Raw genomic sequence first — 12,349 nt, 5'->3', positions numbered from 1 at the left:
CTTTTTCCACAACAATGATTTATGCTGTAAGTCACGCTTTTCCACTGACCGCATCAACAGATAGTTCCTCCTCGTGCAGAATCAATGCTTATAAATTGAAATCAGAAGCTGCAGCTCCACGCATTGTGTACCTCAATTCCAAGTTTGTTGATCCACTCTTCGATTCTTCTTCCTGATTTGTGAGGTCGAAATTCAGGATTTTAGAAAGTTTTCAAACATGTTGACATCAAGCGTTTGTCCGCTAAATAATCATTAAACTGTCTGCTGTATCTTAGCAGTGTGTGATAGATTCTTACAATTTCTTTATACGCTTCCATTCTCTTCTGTGCCTTTGTGAACTGCCTGTTACCAGTACCACCGGCGAAAGTATTAAACACAATCATATTCTGCTCCTGACTACTCAGTTTAGCTATATTAAGCACCAGATGAACACATGTCGAGGTTTTCTGACAGTTGACGTCAGTTTGAACATTCCTGTCTGCTGCTGTGTAGCTGAACTGATCTCACCACGGTCTTCCATGTAGCTCCATGTTTGTGGTTTCAAATAGTTGTGTAAAATCGTTTGTTTACCTCTTGCATTGAAAATCATTTTTGATACCCATTGAAGGAATCTTTTAGTAATGTGTCTTCCTTCTGCTGATGCCTTCTTGTCATCACTCTCGAGTGTCACATCAATGCTGACTTTTCCATTGGGACTTATCTCACTGACAAAACTCTCGAAGAATCCAAATCTATTAAGTGGTATGATGACATTAATAGGTGCAGCAGAAGTTGATGGTTGAAATATTTTTTGCCTTTTAGCGAATCCGTCACTGTTATCAGTATTATCACCTCCAAGAACACAACCTGCAGCATAAGCACCACCAGCACCAGAATTTTTTTGACGTTCTACCTCTTTGTAAGTATATTTAGCAATAGCGGCACCAGTATTTGTATCTACATAGTGCAATATAGCTGGCCCAACTCTATCACTGTATTCTCTTTTAAATTTCACAAGATTCTTTGCATTCAATGCATGATTTATTCGTGGTGTATCGAGACAATTAGCACCATTAAACTCCACTTTCAGTTGATTGATAAGCGAATGGCTGCCACTGACAGTTGTTTACATACACATAATATTCTTCCTTTGTTATGACTTGACTGAGTTTGATAAGATGGTCAGGTATCTGCCACACTTCATTCTGTAGTTGTGTGTTGTTACTACCTGCACGTCACATGCCAGTTAGAAATGTCAGACGTTTCATCAGATCTTCTGGTGTTGTGAAAAAGACTCTCGCATTTGTGAATTGTTCTTTGCCTGATGATCTATGTTTTGGCATATTGGCAAGCGTGTTTAGGTCATTGGATATCTCGATAGCCCTTGTACTATATCTTTTGAGAGCATTGATGACAAGACCACGATATTGAGCAATCAATTTATTTAACCTGTATGCATGACGACGTTTCTGTTTGTATTTTCTCTTCCGCATACCTTCTCCCACTTGAACAGAATCAGAAGCTGCTTCTTTCTAACATCTTTCTGTTTCCTTTTCTCTTTTAATTTATTTTTGTCTTCTTTCTTTGCTTTTCTGGGTTGCTGTTTCTTCTACCAGTTTTGTTTTGAGTTGACCTCTGAAATTGTCCAAAGCTTTTCTTTCTGACCTCAGTTCTTTCAGAACTTTTTTTAGTTTTTCATTGTAATTAATACCTTTTTTTCTCCATACTTGATATCACTGGAGCAAGTTGTTGTATTATTTTTCCTGCCATAGTCATAGGTATAGTCACTTTGTAACGTTTCAAGTGAAGCTTTATTTGCGGATGTATAACCACTTTACGTAAATATCTGCCTTCTTCAGGAATATGATACGGAACATATTGTTCACCCTCTATTAGAGGTAACTCATGTTGTAGTATTTGTATATCTCTATTTGTTTCAGCCAGATTTTCAAGGCCTTGTGTTATTGCAAGTTGATTCTTCTATAATTGGAATAATTAATTGATTAATGATAATTGATTAATGATAATTAATTGATTAATGAATAATTAATTGAATGGTCAGCAGATGTTTGTCAAGAGTGTTGTGGATTTTTTAGTTCTGCTAAGTTTCTTTATATTCTTTGGTTTTTCTTATTTTTGTATTCTGTTTTTATTGTGTGTGCCTTTGTAGAACCATTAAGCAATGCCTGGGTCAGTTGCGGCTTTGAAGAAGGAGAATAGGGGCTTTAAGCAGTCAGGACGGCAACGCCACGGAAGACATCGATTAAAAAATGAGTTTCTACTTTTAGTTAGAATTTTGAAAATGGTTGCATGTGTTTACCGTCTCATAGGGCGCCAGATCTTAAACTCAAGTAAGGCATAAAAGTAGCGTTCAGTTCCAAATGTAAATTAAAATAATTTGCCGCCGCGGTCTCGCTTCGCAGACAACGCAAATTTTGGTGATTTCACGTTGTTGTTTTGCAAAGGATGGCTAAGAAATGTACAAAGGTTCAAAACGCACGTGCTAGGCTATTGTTCTGCCAATTAAATCTATTGTTTTTCCACATTCTCGTTGCCGTAGCCGTTGTGGTTTGCTTAAAGTCCCTAATAACATACTTAAAGCGCAACTATCGTCAATGTCGGACGAGGTGGCTAGATTGAAGGAGTTGATACAGCGACATAGCGACAGAAGCGAAGAAGTTCTGCCGAGCGAAGAAGGTGCCCCATGTGTAGAGTTCTTGAGCAAGAAATACGACGACTTCCATCTCTTTAGCGGCATGGCCAAAGACGAACTCCAACGACTAAGCACCAAACTCAAAGAGCTGAAAGCCAAGATTGATATTATTGGAAATGCTATCGACGAAATTCAAGAGCATAGTTTCCAGTATAAAGTAAAAAATTGTGGGAGTGCCTGAGAGGCTGCAAGATGAATCCGCAGCCTCGATAAGCAAGCTTTGCCTAAACATTTTTAAAGAAACGGGAGCTGATGTATTAATGTATGACATTGACACCGCCCATCGTGTTCCCAACAGGAATAACAATGGCAAGCCAAAGCCGATAGTTTGTAGATTTGTCAGACGTTTAGCCAAAGAAAGCGTCATGAATCATCGTAAAGATGCATGCAAACTGGACCCGGCTTCCGTTGAACTCCCTGAGGATGCCTCGTTAAGCGCGTTTAGAATTTTTGATCATTTGTCACCCCGAATGCAAACAGTCCTGTTCGAGGCGAAGAAGTTTAAAGAACAGCACTATTACCAGTACTGTTGGTCAAAGGGCTCCTTTGTTTATTTACGGAAAGATGCTACGTCTCGAGCTATCAAGATCAAGAATATTGGTGATTTGCTCAACCTGGTAAACGGAGACCAAAGCTAAGTATATATCTTGTAATAACAACTCTCAATGGTAGTCTAAAGTGAGAGATATGTTTGCCGAGCAAACAAATCTTTATTAAAAAACCTTCCGTTCTCGAATGTTGATATCATCCGAACACATGCTCAGTTTAATAATAGCCTGAACAGTAACTTGCCAACGAAAAAGTACTTAGATAAGCTCCATAGCCTCCATGAATTCGATATTTTTAGTTTGAATACTCAAAGTAGTGTCAATCCTGATAGCAACTTAAATAATCAACAAATTCGAAGCCGATATTTCTCACCACAGAGCTTTTGCAAGTTTAAAAACGATCTCATGTGAGATGAAAACAAAATACCGTTCTCAATTCTACATAATAATGTACGAAGCCTTCGCCGTAACCTTGAAAATCTGCAAGTACATTTACTGGATGAACTAGACTACCACTTCAGTGTAACCGGAATAACCGAAACTAAAATTACAAATTCGGCCGGAATAGACGTTAATCCACATATACCTAATTACCAATTCGAACAGGTGCCAACTCCTCTTTCTTATGGAGGTCAGAAAAGCCATGAAAAAAAAAATTGACCCAGTAAAGAATCACAATTCAATCTGTTCCCCTGATGGTCCTTCTGCTTTTTCAGGAGTAGGAAAGAAGAGATATTCTACGAAGATATATTAGATTATAGACAGTAACTGTATCTGGAAAAGAAAAGTTTAACTGCACTTAAAATCTACAGGTAAAAAACATAGTTAATTACCATTACCTTAAGTATTAAAAATTGAGTAACTTTTCTTTTCTACTTGTTTTCTAAGGAATTTGATTCATCAATCTGTTTACTCCACTCAGTGACAAATTATTTCATTCGAACAACACTTTTCTGATTAAGCATAATTAATGTGGTAATAAATTATGAAATAACTGGAATACCAAGAACAACTTACTGTACTTCATAATTTAAACACAAATTTTTACACAAACGTCATCTTTCCTAAATAAATAATACATAAGCATAAATCAAGTAATCTCTCATTGAAAAGATGTTCTTCACAGGCTAAGAAACAAACAATATTTGTTATCTACAATACATCATTTCAGGAAAAAAAAAACATATGCAATATATAAACATGCAGTCTTGTTATAATAAGAAAGCCTAGCCAAGGAATTTAACGTCCCCTGTGATTTAGAACCATTAGGAAGAAAACAGTAAACATCTTCAAACACCATACATCTCATTTAGAAGAATAGCTCTGATCAACAATCACATTTGCTCAACCGATTGCAGGAGTAATACAAAAGGGTTACCAGGAATTTCACTGATCTTTTTCTTATGTTTTTGTCTTTTTTGTTAAATAACTCTGTTTAAACAAACTCAGTTTAAACAAAACATTGATTGTATGAACAGAAAGAATAACACAGTATAAATGTTAGAAAGAAAAACACAAATTTCAGAAAGAAAAACATGTTATAAATTTCAGAAAGACAACCAAATGAAAAATTTCAAATAAGGTGCATGTAAATGTTCTACATGTAAACATACAGCTTTGAAAAACAGTGGCATGCTACAAGCAATATTAAGAAATCTGATCTGGCCTTTTCTACCTTCAGCTACTAATTATTTACTGATAAATTGAGGAGGAAACTGCATTTTTCCTTATCATACTAGTACCGGTATCAGTAATTGTAAGTGTAAAATAAATCAAGAATCTCTTTAACCTGATTTGGTAATGACTATCAATATTTCCAACAGGATTTACAAGCAGATGGTAAATGTACAGTAAATGATCACACAAACAAGAGTACATCTTAGGCAATGACCTGAAGTACACATGAACACTTTGCTGTTGTACTTACATCAATCGCACCATGATAGAAAAAAAATGGGGAAAATTTTTGAAAAAGCCCTGGATTTCCAACCAAATATGTTGTATGATTTAAAATGAAATTTACCTTGAAGGTGTTTCACAGATTGATTGGCAACAGAGGACGAACTCCACGTAACCTCTTCATTTGAAGCTTGGCTAGACTTGTTTACTACGGCATCTTAAAAAGAAAAGTTTAACCACTCCCATTACCCAGGTATACATTATAGAGTAACTTTTTTTTTCCCTGCTGTTTTCTGTTGAGATGAATAATTCTCTTTAGGTCACTCAATGACAAACTATTTTGCAATATTATAATAACATTTGACTAACAGCATGTAATGCAGCTATTACGAATCATGAATTATCCCTAGCCAACATAAAAGCTTATTTCCATGATCTACAAGTACAGGTAAATTTCTCATCAACAAGTTCTGCAGGTGATAAAGAAGTCTTCCAATGTATGAATGTTCACTACTGGACATATAGAAACATTCCTTGTTCAATACCAAAACTCACAAAAGAGCATATCCAACTCATAATATAGTCTTGTAAAATTAAGAAATTCAGGCCAAAAAAGGGTGAATGTCCACTATGATTTAGAGCCATCTGAAAGAAAAATGTTAACCCTTCCCCCTTATTAGCTTGTATATATTATGGTGTCTGTTTCACACAGCCCATTTTTTTTTATAATTGTCCGAAAATACAATCATGTAAACTATGAAGAAAGATGCAGTTGCCTACCTTCATGGTGAACTGTTACAGTAGCTGAGGAGTTTCTGCTGTTAGAAACTGCATGAGAAGGTAATGAATTATTGTCCACTTCCAGGGCCTTGCAAGTACCAGGATCACCTAAATGTATCCACCAAATGGAAAGGAAATTACAAGAAATTTAAGAGTGAAAAACATGAGCATGCGGTCTACATACATGCTTGAAAACTAACGACATGCCTCATCCAATACTAGTTATATAAGTTTTGGTCAACTGATAACTGAAGCACAAGGCAGTGGAACTGGGTCAAAATGGTTTCATTTTTTTCAAACACTAACTCTTTGATAAACTGTTGTTTAAGACTTTTTCTGTAGTCAAATAATTTCTCAAAAGATAGTAACGATTTTTCTCAAAATAAAGATTACTAAAGTAAGACTACAACCTTTTATGCTTCTAGAAACCCTCATTTATTGCTTTATCTTAATGGTTGTAACTCTTTAACAAGTCCAACAACACCAATCCTGTATCACTGAATTGCCATCAATGTATCAAGAACTGTTTCAACACCATTATAAAGGAAAAATTTGGTGATATCAATGGAAGAAACAATTAGAGCTTAAATTCAATGAAACCATTTACATGTTTAGCCACCCTATAGCTATGAGCAGCTCAAACAGCTTTTTGATAAAAGCAGTTGTGACTGCATTAATTGTACACTTGTCTGATAAGAAAATAAAAATAAGAGATATAAGAATAGGATAGTTCTTACCAAAGACACCATGCACCATTTTCTTAACAAGATCTTTGCACTGCTGCTGCCAGCTGTACTTCGTTGCATACTTTTCTTGAAGAAGAGTGGCTTCCTCAAGTCGCAACTCCCTTCTTTTCTGACGGACAATTCTGATGGCATTGGCCCATTCTTTAGGATCTTCTGATTCAACTACATGAGAGTAACCAGAAGGAACCTCCTTCAGCACTTCTCCAAGTCCAGAGTTACCACTTACAAGAATAGGTAGACCAGCAGATAAGGCTTCCAGCCCAGTCAAACCAAAACCTTCAGTTCTTGAAGGCATGATTGCCAGATCAGCCTCGCAGAATAAACTGCCAAGCTGTTCTCGATCTTCTTTGAAGCAGCGCACTGTTAGTTGACTAGGGGGAATGTCAAATGCAAGCAACTTGTTTTTCACTTCTTCCTCTTTTCCTTTTGGTGCACCAACAAACTTCAGCTGGTATGACTTGTCTTCCAATTGAGCGATTGCTTTCACTGCGATATCATATCCTTTTAGCTCGAAATCTTCATGGTCACCACGCCCAAAAAGTAGAACACAAAAGTTCTTCCCTTCTTTTGAGGCCTGTTCAACATGAGAAAACTCAGTAAAAATACTTGGGGTGAGATTAAAAACTTGCTGATCTTTCTTACTGGAGCGAAGGTAGCGAGAGTAAGCATCTGCCAGCTTTGGTCCAATTGCAACAACCTCATCAGCCAATTCACAAAGTTTTACTTCTGCACGATGTTTCTTCTCACCTCTGAAAATGGCTTCCTCATAACTTTTGAACATTCCAAGTTCTTCTGGAGCTGTGTGAACAACCTGGATCCACTTGCAAGGTTGCTGCTTTTGAATGACTTGTACCTGTCGACCCAGAGGGACCCCATGTCCTATGACGCAGTGTGGATGATGGCCTTTAGGTAAAGAAACCAACCAATCAATTGGCTGATCATGACCAGGCAATTCTTGGGCTTCAATCAGGTGAACATTATGGCTCCTGGCAGCTCTCCTGTCCTCCTCACTACATCTTGGAAGATACACACTGACATCAACATTGGGATGTTTTGCCAACTGAATTGCAAGCTCCCTGTTGATGGTTGACAAGCCTCCTTTTGATGACCTCCATTCACTACCCAATAGAGTAACTCTAAGCACTTCGCTTGCCCTCAAACTTGAGCTTTCCTGTGATGTAGAGGCTACACCAAGAAAGGATGATCCCTAAAAGGAAGTTTTGTAAAGTATTAAGTGTGAATAAAGATAAATCACAAGGACTGTAGGATATAAGACGACATTTTAAATTCAACAGGGTTGTTTAAAGGTGGGTTAGTGTGAAAATCGGTTTCAGATCTAAAAGCTTTAAAAGAAAATTCAGTTTAATTCTATTTGTCTACAATTTGATGATTAAGTGCTCTATAAAGAATTGGGAAAATTATCCGAAAATGGTCTTTGAACAGAGAAATATATAAACCAGGATTAAAATTTAACCCTGGGTTACATGTAGTGCTAATCAGACTTTGAACAACTGGAACCAGGTGATTTTATACTGATTACTTTGTGAATTGTGATCAAAGACAAAAAATAAGTATTTTAGAACTGATTTTAACATCGATGTCTGGCTAAAAAGAGGTTTTCAAATGTTCCCCAAGTCATATCTCAAGAGAGTTTAAAATGTCAAATTTTCTCAGGGGAGCATGCCCTGGACCTCTCCATAAAGGCATGTTCCTTTGCAACATGCCATGCTCGTAACATTTATGCAAGCATAATTCAATTAAACCACCCAGTCAGTTTAAACATTCACTACTGACAACCCTCATTCAAAATAATTTTAAACTGATTAAGGGTTGTGTTACTTTTAACCAATCCAATTTTGGATTGAGACAATTCGGATTTTTGGTTTTTATTACAAGCCCAAACTAAAACCTGCACAGCAAACAGCCTGGAAACAAAGTTTTGATTACAAAAAGAAAACAAGATGGCTGGTTTTTGTAGATTTAGTCCTCCCATTTAGATAAGGGATAAAATAGTCACTCTATGTCAGTTACATCAGTCTCTACCCAAACAAATGGTGCTCACTAGAACACTTACACTATATGCTCTTCTTACCAATTCTTAGGGATAATTCATTGCTAATACTAAATTTATCATTATAAATGGGTATCAAAAGGGCTTTGCAAGCTTGATTCCTTTTGATAGTTCATGAGCATACATGTGGAACAGAGGAAATGTTGAGATAATTTATTCTACACTCTGACCAGTAAACACAGAGAAACAGAGACCCAAATGTTGGGAAAATGCAGATTTATATTTCTTTACAGGGTAACCAGTCAAGTTGTCCAAAAGTCATGACACCTGAAAGTCATGTTGCCATCGATTATGGTCAGGTTGCCTGAAATAATAAGTCAAGTCAAAAGAAAAAACAAATGCTTGAAAGATCGCATTTACAGAATGTGAATAGGCTAAGAGGTTACACAGACAAGATGAACACACTTATCAATCATACAATCTCCAACCTTCCACAACGTATTTTGCACACAGATGCTCTTCCATGTCCTTTAGTCAGAAATCATGACGCTGTCTATACAGCTATTAACATCAAAGTTACCAGATTCCAAATAAGGCACAAATTCATAAGAAATTTGAAGAACTTTGATGAATCTTCTTTTATTGAAGACTTTAAAACACTACCATACCATTTGCAGCCTCTTTTGGACACTATGTTAAGAACTTTCAGGATGTTCTTAAAATTGGATGGCTTCCAATCAATAAGAGAAGATATTTAAACCTCCTGAAATCATTCTTTAAAGCTTTGCATAACACTGAGACTCGGCCAGATTATCTTAAAAACATAAAATGGGAATGCCACAAGGAACTGCGCTCAAGCAATTCAATTAGATTGTGGTCCGGAACGAAAACAGCACTTTCCAAGATAACACAACAAAGCTATTTGACAATTTACCAGAATCTGTTAGAAACTGTAAAGATTACAGAACTTCTTTAAGACTTTCAAGGAATTTTTTATGTAATAGAGTACAGAGTGATTAGTTAGTTTTACTGTAATTTCTATTCTGTTAATCCTACTTCTACTTTTAATTGTATATTGTGTAATGGATAACTCAATTTGATTTATTTTAATAGTAACTGATGTATCTTAACAGGGAAGAGCCACCTGGTGGATCTGTTCATAAACCATTATTATATTAATTTACTATTATCATTCGTATACGTGCACGATCTTTCGCAGTAAAGCACTATTTGAGCAATAGTGAAAATCAGACCTGAAAAAAAATTCAGGCCTGTATGGGATTCGAACCACTGACCTCTGCGATACTAGTGCAGCGCTCTACCAATTGAGCTAACAAGCCAACTGGGAGCAGGCCATCAAATTAATTCGACATAAACCCGTAGATGATAAATCAAACAACAACGAACATATGAAACATATGTATGAACTGCGGTTATGAAACGTATATGTGCACGATCCTTCGCAGTAAAGCACTATTTGAGCAATAGTGAAAATCAGACCTGAAAAAAATTTCAGGCCTGCGAAGGATCGTGCACATATACGTTTCATAACCGCAGTTCATACATATGTTTCATATGTTTGTTGTTGTTTGATTTATCATCTACGGGTTTATGTCGAATTAATTTGATGGCCTGCTCCCAGTTGGCTTGTTAGCTCAATTGGTAGAGCGCTGCACTAGTGTCGCAGAGGTCAGTGGTTCGAATCCCATACAGGCCTGAAATTTTTTTCAGGTCTGATTTTCACTATTGCTCAAATAGTGCTTTACTGCGAAGGATCGTGCACATATACGTTTCATAACCGCAGTTCATACATATGTTTCATATGTTTGTTGTTGTTTGATTATTATCATTGTTATTAAAGGTTGATAATTCTTTCTTACAAAAGCAGTCTGTTTCTGTCAATTACTTGAAAGATGAGATTTGCAGACTGTAAATAGGCTATAAAGTTAAGAAATCTTTATAACTAAAGCACTGTTTGTTTCTGACAACACTATGAAGATGATAAATTGAATAGAAATACATTCCAGTGACGACGCACAATCATTTCGCATCAGGTCAAGACGTAAGTTTTCAACTTAAGTGATGGTCAACCACTGAAATTTCTTTATCGTTAAAAAATTTAACTCTAGGGTACTGATCAATATGTGAATTCTTTTTTATTTTTAGTATTACTGCAAACAAGGATTTACTTCCATGAGAGTTGTCTAAAATACATGGAAGTGCAAGTTGGGCAGTCCTGCATTAATTGCACAAATTAAAAGCAACATACGAGTACTTACTTTGGTAGCTAATTGTAGTGCTTGTTGCCCAATACAAGGCAGGAAAAGCGAAATATAAAACATAAAAGAGACAAGTTGGAAGAACTCAGTGTATACACTTACACTTACGTCTCTTTGATACTGTGCAATTTCAATCATCACGCCAAAGTATGCTAACGTACCTTTTGTAGCCTAGACATCACAGGAAGCCTTCGCAGTAACTTTGATTTTGAGTCCTCAAACTAACTCGTTATCTGGCAAACAAAAGCAAACGACATATTTCAAACTAGGAGATCATCTTAACAGCATCAATGTTGTGTACATACAGAATGCAACCACTGCACACTGGATTTGCATTACGCCGTTCAGGTATATTGTATGGAAGCCATGGAAGCCACGCATGATACTTGTCAGCAGCAGGTAGGGGTTATGATTATAAGGTCAAAATTTGTTGTAGCTCTGGAGTTCGAAGACTATTCGATCGACCTAATTCAAGGTCTGTCAACGTATCTGATGAAAACGGAAGCAGACCATGCGGAGTACCGAACTGTAGCCAGCCACATCTTTCATGGGTAAATGATTCTCGAATTCCGCCTTGAATGATCGTTGGCCTTCCGAATTCAAGGGGTATTTTAACATCGGTCGACATTAAGTAAAAATAATCACCTACGTTACTACCTTCAATGAAAACTTTTACGTTTACCGCACGTTTCTTTGGCTATCGGAAAGTACGTTTATTTAGTAGTTTTAAAGTCATAACTAATCTAGAACTTCATTTTTAAACACGGAACGCTACATTCCGACATTCGGCTTACCTTTGGAAAAGACCCTCTGGTCACATAGGAGACAATCGTTAAGGACATGAGGATACTACAGACTGGCAGTATGTGTGTTCATCCCATCTTTGAGCAGAGATTTATAAACTTCACTAAGGAATCGAGTGCTATAGTAACGCGGGGCTGAAATGTGATTGCAATGCAATTTGGGTGGGGGGCTCGCCTATTTCCAAATATGGCAAGTAATTCACAGCAGTCTCCATATGGTTGGGTTTCAGGTGACGTCACAAGCTTTGCTGAAGTTAGTGTCCGCCATGTTGGTGTCCCTCGGGTGTCAAATTTATGAATAATTAGTCGATTTCTATAGTGAAGCCCTCTCTCTTATCGCCGTATTATTTCGCCAACTACATGAATATCCAGACAGAAAAAAGCGATAAAAGTATCCGGCATTCATCTTAAGGTATCCCAGTGCTCTCTGAGTATGCCGAAAGCTTAGAGAGTTGGAAGGAAAGATGTTTGCAAAAGATCTCGGTCATTGGGGTTGACCCTGCAAGCATACCAGCCGAGAAGTTCAGTCCAAAATGCTTGCCTCCTGAGGAAGCGTCGGACTTGCTGAGTTACCTCGTTCTTGAGACCAGC

The 12,349-nt window shown here is 37.0% G+C and overlaps 1 protein-coding gene and 1 pseudogene across 2 annotated transcripts in view; one reads left to right on the top strand and one right to left on the bottom strand.

Annotated features, from left to right (window-relative positions):
• The window catches only part of LOC148719641 (uncharacterized), a 146,975-nt gene that overhangs the window by 21,461 nt on the left and 113,165 nt on the right, over positions 1-12,349 (bottom strand). The window contains exons 1-5 of one of the 2 annotated variants that reach the window (XM_088738683.1): positions 11,750-11,908; positions 11,117-11,188; positions 6,657-7,872; positions 5,920-6,027; positions 5,264-5,356 (exon numbers count right to left, since the gene is read on the bottom strand). The exons of the other annotated variant lie outside the window; for it this stretch is intronic. Of the exons in view, the coding sequence (XP_088594809.1) occupies positions 5,264-5,356; positions 5,920-6,027; positions 6,657-7,872; positions 11,117-11,134 (1,435 nt within the window). The 5' untranslated portion in view covers positions 11,135-11,188; positions 11,750-11,908. Of the gene's footprint in view, positions 1-5,263; positions 5,357-5,919; positions 6,028-6,656; positions 7,873-11,116; positions 11,189-11,749; positions 11,909-12,349 lie in introns of those variants that run through there. 2 annotated transcript variants of the gene reach the window in all.
• LOC148719648 (uncharacterized) lies at positions 2,571-3,350 on the top strand (annotated as a pseudogene).

The sequence above is a fragment of the Stylophora pistillata genome, chromosome 11, assembly GCF_964205215.1.
Source record: "Stylophora pistillata chromosome 11, jaStyPist1.2, whole genome shotgun sequence".
In the NCBI taxonomy this organism is placed as follows: domain Eukaryota; kingdom Metazoa; phylum Cnidaria; class Anthozoa; order Scleractinia; family Pocilloporidae; genus Stylophora; species Stylophora pistillata.
This window is presented reverse-complemented; position numbering and strand designations above follow the sequence as displayed.